At 40.9% G+C, this 8,536-nt stretch overlaps 1 protein-coding gene across 2 annotated transcripts; it reads left to right on the top strand.

Annotated features, from left to right (window-relative positions):
* The first annotated feature begins 1,237 nt into the window (after positions 1-1,237).
* LOC131893215 (histone-lysine N-methyltransferase E(z)-like) lies at positions 1,238-6,980 on the top strand. Of its 2 annotated transcripts, XM_059243190.1 has the most exons (3): positions 1,238-1,640; positions 3,951-4,044; positions 4,782-6,980. In XM_059243190.1, exons 1-3 carry the CDS (start codon positions 1,432-1,434, stop codon positions 6,837-6,839), a joined length of 2,361 nt encoding a protein of 786 aa, XP_059099173.1. In that variant the 5' UTR covers positions 1,238-1,431; the 3' UTR covers positions 6,840-6,980. The 2 variants fall into 2 exon arrangements, with proteins under 2 accessions (XP_059099173.1, XP_059099174.1); XM_059243191.1 differs by lacking the exons at positions 1,238-1,640; positions 3,951-4,044 and adding an exon at positions 4,171-4,268.
* The last annotated feature ends 1,556 nt before the right edge of the window (positions 6,981-8,536 follow it).

The following is an 8,536-nucleotide window of genomic DNA, read 5'->3' as shown; positions in this document are numbered from 1 at the left end:
TTTGTTGTAATTCAAGCTGAGGCGAAGACGAGTGTTTATGTACTGTAACTTTATTCGTAAAAATCGGCCATTTATAGTTGTTCAATGTACACCAACCAAGAGGAGAGAGCACATTCGACAGTAATCAGATGACGGAACAATCGATCTAGAACTCTACTCAACCTTTTCATCCAGTGCAGATTCCATTTCCAACATTTTTGAATATGACTTTCGCCTTCCAAGTTTCCATTTTTAAAAAGTCATGAGGCATATTTTCCCCATAACTTAATACTGTTGAAGTAGAAGTTCAAATTTGGAACCAAAATGATTTTCTTATTATGTATTTCCATTGGCTTAGCCAAACAAACATGGCAAGGAATGGGAGTAATAAGTAACTTTTTAAGCAAGTAATAGTATCAATCTCATTAGCGTAAATTATTGGCAGGAAATCTGTCAATTCTAGGACTGTTTGAAGCCAAACTATAGCCATTGATTCAGCAGTATGGTCTTGATGAGGCAAAAAATCCTGAAGTATTGGTCATCTAAGATTTTAGTAAAAGTAATTGTAACGAGTAACGGTTATGCAACGAGTTACTCTTTTTGGCCAAGGTAATTTTAATTTTTAATCCGTCCGTTTTCTTGAGGAACGATTAGCGCCCTAACTAATTCCCATAACTTAATTTCTGTCAACTTCACATTTATTGAAACAGGGTGGCGATTAATATTTCATTAATGTCTCTTAAAGAATCAAGCCAAGCAAGGAATTAACGGTAGGATTGTCACGATCATGACCATCAAGGGGAAATGCTTGAGTGTAAAATAAATCAGAGCTAAACCGATCGATTTAGAGAGAAAAGCTGTAATTCACTATCAATTTCGACACCCTCAATGCCGCTAAGGCAAAGCAAGGGTTGGATACTTTTGCATACTAAAGCCAAATCTTTATACCCATGTCCCCATAATTTGGTCTTAACCATCAATTATTGAACTTAGATGAAATACAATTATATATATTTTTTAATTCAATTGCTATTTTACGATCATTAAATGGCTAAAATGTAAATCAATACTTTCTAAGTTGGCCAAACATGCCCTGGTCAGACAAAAGATTATTTTGTTCTGTTTCCATCAGACAGTACATCAGCGTTGCCAGGAAGTTCTTGCCAAGGACAGAAAGAATATATATCTTCCGACATTTGATCGCCATAGTTGAAATTCCGGAACTTTGACTACAATTTTAAGTGCTAATTACGTATTTAAGTCATGGGACGAATGATATGATTCGGTACTGATTCCATGACGCCGCCAAGGCAAACTATGCTTTCTACATGGCTCCTTTTGATCTCAAGTTTGGCTTCTAATACCCATGGTCATCTGGCAGCACTGTATTCATAAAGTATTAAAGAGGAAAAAAAGTCCTTGGATTTTGCCTCTCAGAAACTTGGAAAGGAAATGGCGCCTGCCTCCGTGAATGCGAAAGTGAGTGCCAAATGGCGTAAGCGAGTCAAGATCGAATATCTTCGTCTGCGCCAACAGAAGAAGTTTCGCCATCAGGATGATATGCGGATGGCTTGGAAGAACAATCGTGCCAATCTCCACGGCCATGAACAAGACCCCGCCTTTAAGATGTTCGCCCCAAATCCGCCCCTCAAACCCATCTGGTACGTTCAACTCAATTAGATCGAATGAATCCTTGTGATGACGTTAAATCAAATTCCATCTCGAGACCTTTGATTGTTCAGAATGTTGATAATTAAGACTGAATGAGACTGACTCTAGGTCGATATGACGAATTATTTCACTTTTCAGCTCTATCAAGTAATTGTATCAAAAATTATGTTTCCTCTAAGGTTGCTACATAAGTCTACACAAAGTGAATGATATGTCAAAGAAAGTAGTCGTGAATGGGAACAATAGCAAAGCTCCGATCGTTTGGAATGAGATGAATTGTGAATGGAATTATGTAGGAGTCTAGATCTATTGATATATTCATTATTGGTTGCCTTGGCATCTTGCTCAAATTTGAAACTTTGAGGTTGACACTGAACCTCCGATTATGAATTTTAGGGTACGAAAAATATATACTTGCTCTTTGCGAGGGCATAATTTTTTTGATCTAGTTGTTCAATCAAGGAGAAGATAAACCCAATTGTAGCAATCTAGAGTCACTCTCAGTTGAAAAAGAACGCAATCGTCTCTCCAAATGTCCATTTTTAACCAGCTTCCCGGTCCATATTTCAGTAGTCCATGCCCTACATACTACTGCCAATTCATTTTTTTTTTTTGAAAATCTAGGTATTATCTAGATTTGAGTGACACCAGTATTAGAAAATGATATATTCTTTTATTTGAATGGTATTGCAGACGAAACCTGGAACGAAATTTCCCCAAAAGAAGTAGCGCGATAGATTGTCCATACAAAGAGGATCCTTTGGTTTTGACTGAAATGGAACTAAAACGAATCTTAATCATCAATGGGCATGGTTTTCGAAACGGGGTAGCAAAGCACTTTTTTTGCCATAGTCATATTCCTATGATATACATTGAAAGACACCTTCAAGTAACAAAGGCTCTACTCGTTTTTTGGGGTTTTTGCCCAATATATTTGATATACTTGTAGTTCATATTTCTATGTAACGATAGTGAAAAAGGAGGCCAATATCGGTCATGAAATTAAATGACATTTTGAATTGAAGCCATTTGAAACTTACTTCCCCTAAGCAACATTTCAGAAAAGTTTGAAAAGCTCGACTTGAAAAAAAAAAAAGAATTACATTGCTGAGAATCTGATCTTTATCAATGTGAAGCCGGCTAGCTGACTCCAAGCTTGATGTCAAGTGGAATGAATATTTTCTATTACAAGACAAGATGCTCCTTTGGAGCCTGTAAGTATTCTTTGTCTATTTGTATACTTACCAAAAATAAGCACATCTTTTACCTCAAAAGTTTGCCTGATTCATTCCAAAGCGTTTGAAATGTAAGTAACCCCAATGCATGCTGGTAAAAGTCAAGATCAGGGACAAGTGATAAAATCCTCTTCAGTGAAGCTATAATAATGAATAAAATTAAGAACCAGACTGCATCAAGTAACATGTCATGATCTGTCAATACTCAGCTTCAACATGCGGAAAATCTTCCTCATCTTGGGTTGGCTCCGACCAATGCATGATTGGATTCTCCTTAGAATGTCTCTTGGAGAAGGTGCAAATGAGGTGGCCATTAATTACCCTTGAGAAGTAAAGGGAAAACAAACAGCTGACGTCATTCGATGGAGCAAAAAAACTGTAGACGTCATTTTCCGAGGCCAACCTGCACCAAGGACATATTTAATTTGTCATGTATTTCAATTTGCCTGCTTGTTGTCAATTTTTTGAGCGGGATTTGCTTTCTCAAGCAAATATTTGCATCAATAAAGAGCACTTGGCACCGTGTTTGGAATTAGCGAGGTTGTTTTGCAGTGTAAAAAATAGGTTTTTGAGAGTTTTGCTCAAACTTTTGTGACATACTGCACATTTCCATGTCTCTGTTTAACTAGAGTACAGGCTTTGTTTAAAAAAAAAAGTTGCTCCTTAGGAGAGAATATTTGCTCATGTTTGGGGAAAGCCATGAAATTTTTGCTCACATCTCTGGTCTCTTAGGAATACTTTCTTCCCTGAGAAAGTGGAGAAACCTTTGTGAAAATAATCCTGGATGATTAAGCAGTTCATAAAGATCGTAATATTAAAAGCCATTGAAACTTGGCTTTTATCGCTGAATTTGTCGAGCTTGAATGAAAATTTAGAAAAATCTCTCGACAAGCCCAATTGATTAAATCAGGTAATCACGTCCCGAAAAGTGAAATCGCTCAACAAATAAGCTTTATTTATTTGTTTTATCCAATTGAGATCTTGGCAAAAACCAGATCTTCAACAAACAATTGGTTGACTGGCTTTCCTCTTAGTTTGAACGAATGTATCCTTTGCCAATTTCAGGGTTTGCTCCGAAGATCCACCTTCCCATTCTCAGTTCATTCGACGAGCTGAGGCCAAGGACAATGAGGGCAAGATTCAATCCAATCCCATCAAGGTAATTCAATTATGAATCCATGGCCACAAAAGCCTGTCCGTCGGTTCAAAGTTCAAATTAAGAACAAGAAGTGTGTTTTAAAAGAAACAAGTATTGAGCATTTCCAGATTCCCTTGTCTCATTTGAATCGCTCAATATTCGATATTCTTCTCAGTACTAATCAGGGTCAGAAGAGACAAGCTCCCTGAAGATGGAATTAGGATGGAGAGTCGGTGATTGAAATGGTGAAGATGAACAGTGGGGAATTAGATTCAGACCAAGGGGAGTGTCTTAGAACATTGGTTAGAACACTTGTCTAGATTAGACAGCTAATTGCTTCGTGTGTGCATGCGTTGAACGTCGTCGGGGGACCTGTCTGTGGAACTGGGTTGGTAATGCCATTAGTTTGACCTGTCTAGATTGGGATTGGTTAGCTATTTTAAGAAGCAAACATGGTTTGCGTTGATTTTACGGACTTCCGATAGAAACCTGTAGGACAGGGTCGATTATGCATGCATATATGGAAGCAATCCGGAATGTTCTATGCTTACTCTAGGCCTAGTAATCTCTCTATGGATGCGGAAATTTGGGAGAGCATGCAAGGAACTGTGAAATTGCATGCGTGCTCTTGATGGAGGCATCCAATCTGATTAGGTTAGGTCATGAATGAAATGTGGGGAAGGGGAATGATCTTAATGAACCGAGACTGTTTTTTTTCGTGTACTGCATTGGAAGTATACCATGTTCGTATTTTCTAGATTATCAACGCTGTCAATCCAATCCCGACGATGTATAGTTGGGCGCCTTTGCAACAGAACTTCATGGTCGAGGATGAAACTGTTCTGCACAACATTCCCTACATGGGTGACGAGGTCTTGGATCAGGATGGAACCTTCATTGAAGAACTCATCAAGAATTACGACGGGAAAGTGCACGGCGAGAAGGAGAGCGGGGTGATTGATGACGATCTATTCGTGGATCTGGTCAACGCCCTCAATCAACACGACAAGGAATCTGACGATGAAGAGGACAAAGAGGACAAGGAAGAGGAGGACGAGGATCAAGGCCAAGAGAAAATAACCAAAGTGGAGAAAGAAAAGAAGACTGACAAAAACGAGGAAAAGGAAGGATTGCCCTCCCTCAAAGTGTTTCAAGCCATAGCGGTAGTATTCCCCGATATGGGGAAACCCGGCGAGCTCATCGACAAATTCATTGAGAAATCCGAGAACAAGGACATTGCTCCCAAGAAGTGCACCCCGAATATCGATTCGGCCGAGGCTAAATCTGTACCTCATTCGGACACGATGCACTCATTTCACTCTCTGTTCTGTCGGCGGTGTTTCAAATATGACTGCTTTCTTCACCGACTTCAGGCCTATCAACCGGGGCCCACCAATAAACGACGTGGCCCAGAGCTGAAGGTGTCCAAAGAGCCGTGTAGTCCTGAATGTTTCCTGCTCCTGGATGAGGTCAAGAAAGAGAGGAAAACCAGTAATGAAGGGACCGGTCCGGAGGGAGGTGAGAATTCGAACAATCCGAGCAAGATCCGGAAGAACACGTCGGTCGATTCAGGCAATGAGGCCAGTTCTGAGGATAGCAATGATTCCACCACGAGATCGAGTCTGCCGCCGGGTGGAAAACAATCCGGCACTCAAAGTGGGTATTCGAGTTGTTCGGAAACGCGCCGCAACTCGTTTTCCGGGGCAGGGCCGGATTTCAAATCGTTCAGCCGCCAATCGAGTGTGGGAGGGAATGGTCGGAACAAAAACGACCCGAATCGAATGCAGAAAGAGATGGAGAATATTCCAGGGATCAGCCAGGCTCTGGCCAAAGCCATCAATCCCCTTCCGGACATTGATCCGGATTCGCATATCTGGACGGGAGGCGAGCAATCGCTATTCCGCGTGCTGGTCCGCACCTTCTTGACGAACTATTGCGCCATATCGCAAGCCTTGGTCACGAAATCCTGCAAAGAAGTCTACGAATTCGCACAGAAGGACGCCAGCAACTTGGACAATGTTGAGAACTTGCGCGAATTCACACCTCCCAAGAAGAAGAAACGTAAGAAGCATAGCCAATGGCTCAATCATTGCCGGAAAACTCAGCTAAAGGACAACGGCCAGAACCAAGTGTTCAATTATTCGCCTTGCGATCATCCGGATCGACCTTGCGATGAGAACTGTCCCTGTATTGGATCTCAATATTTCTGCGAGAAGTTCTGTCAATGCAGCTCGGAATGCCCTAATCGATTCCCGGGTTGTCGCTGCAAGGCCCAATGTAACACCAAGCAATGTCCGTGCTTCTTGGCCGTGCGGGAGTGCGATCCCGATCTCTGTTCAAAATGCGGGGCCGATTCATATGATGTGAGTAAGGCATGCCGAAATATCGTCGTTCAGCGAGGCCTCGGCAAGCGACTCCTTATGGCTCCCTCTGACGTGGCAGGTTGGGGGATTTTCATCCGCGATTTTGCGGCGAAAAACGAGTTCATTTCGGAGTATTGCGGAGAGATCATCTCTCAGGATGAGGCAGATCGCCGTGGCAAGGTATACGATAAGTACATGTGCTCTTTCTTGTTCAATCTGAACAATGAGTATGTGGTGGATGCCACGAGGAAAGGGAATAAGATCAGGTTTGCCAATCATTCCATCAATCCTAATTGCTATGCCAAAGTGCTCAAAGTCAACGGTGACCATCGAATCGGGATCTTTGCCAAGAGGAACATTCAATCGGGTGAAGAACTGTTCTTTGACTACCGTTATGGACCCACGGAACAACTGCGATTTGTGGGCATCGAACGGGAAATGGAATTCCTCTAATAAGATGGGCTAATTACCAGGTCTTTTTTTATTTGGCATTTATTGCTTGTTTACATGGTCTCAAGGCAAACCTTACCAGATTCATCCATGTGATTATTTGATCCCTTGAAAATGAATAAATTTGTGTTTGCAAAGCTGAAATTAGTCTGGCAGGATTTGATTGATTTCAAGGGTTTTGAAAGTTGAGGATGACTTTTGGAAGTAAGAATTTTCGGGCAGATGTTGTGATATTTTTGAAAGGCCGATCAAGTTCCATGATTCCTGGATTGTTGTGTAGTGACGTTAAAGAAATCATTGGTTCCAATCGAGGAACAGGGCTTTAACGTAAAACTAATAAGAATGTCAAACATTTGACATGGGGGTGAAGGAAGACTAGACGAGTTTAAAGACTGCCATCTCAAACAGAATATCTTTTAAAATGACAATCTCCTTCCTCGTTTTTGTGTTCCCTACATGCATGTCAGAATTGAATCGATACCCCTGTTACGAAGGTGGAATCAAAATTTTGCAATCTATTCTAGGAGGCTTAATGATATCAAGATTGCCCAGCAACGCCAGAAACCAATAAATGGAATTTGGGAGGTCAAAAAAAGGACCAAAAGTTAGATTACGCTTTCTCAGCCCTGTCCAAGAACCCCGTGGACGTCAGAAATGAGCTCGCCAGATGGAGGCCATTTTATCAAAATCCAGGCCACGTAACTAGGCAACTTGTGAAAAGCTAGAATTCTTTGTGGAGAGAAGCGTCCAATGTATAATATGTAATCCAGCGCTATACTCAGATGTAAATCGACTTGTTTAAAGGAGAATAATGGATTTTCAAATTGAAATTATTGTATTACAAAGAGATAGAGATTGCGTTTCCTTCGGTGGATGTCTAAATTTGCGCTTCAAAGGGAGACCTCGGATATTGGTATGGGAAATGGTCTGTCGCATGTCAATCAATTAAGGGAGTTGTAAGAAACGCCATTTCTTGGACATGGGTTGATAGATAAATCTGCTCCAAGTTTTCATCCACTATTTCGGGATCGTAGCTTGCGTTTTAGACACCTCAGAAATCTACCTTAAAATACGCCTTCGTGACTAGACCAACATATTGATGTTCATGCGTGAAGTTTGAGTAGCTGGATAATTGCCGGGGTATTAAAAAGTTATCTACAAAACGTTCCGCGTTACAGGGTCCGCAAGAACTTCTAAAGTGTTAAAAACAATCCCCAATATCTTCCTTACGGGGTGCGAAAAGCAAAATCTGAACACTCAGGAGAGTCTTAATTTCCCGCATTCTAGGATAGTTAGAGACCTATGATTTCTTTTGTTGGGAAAAGAATGAACTCATTCATTGATAACATCTTTTTGATAGAATCGAAAATGGCGTCTGAATTGGCAAAGAAATATAAAGTTTAAGATTTGCTTCACGCTGGAGTCTTTTTGTAGCATTGAAATCAGAGCCAAAAAGTTGAGCAAGTTCCAACAGAGTTTAGTAGACTCTTTGAGCCCATAGATCGTAACATTTTCAATTTTGCTGATGCATCTGGTTCAGAATCATGTATCGCGTTTGTTCCCTCTAGACGGATGACGATTCGACAAGTTCGAGAATGCAAGAGATCCTTAATGTCAACATATACTACAAACTTGAAGTCGAAGTTGTCCCTTCAGGCATTTTTGACTTCGTGATAAGCTTGTTCCAATTTCGTGTCCAG

Source organism: Tigriopus californicus, chromosome 2, assembly GCF_007210705.1.
Source record: "Tigriopus californicus strain San Diego chromosome 2, Tcal_SD_v2.1, whole genome shotgun sequence".
Classification (NCBI taxonomy): Eukaryota; Metazoa; Arthropoda; class Copepoda; order Harpacticoida; family Harpacticidae; genus Tigriopus; species Tigriopus californicus.
Note: the sequence above shows the minus strand (reverse complement) of the source record. Positions and strands in the feature narration are given on the sequence as shown.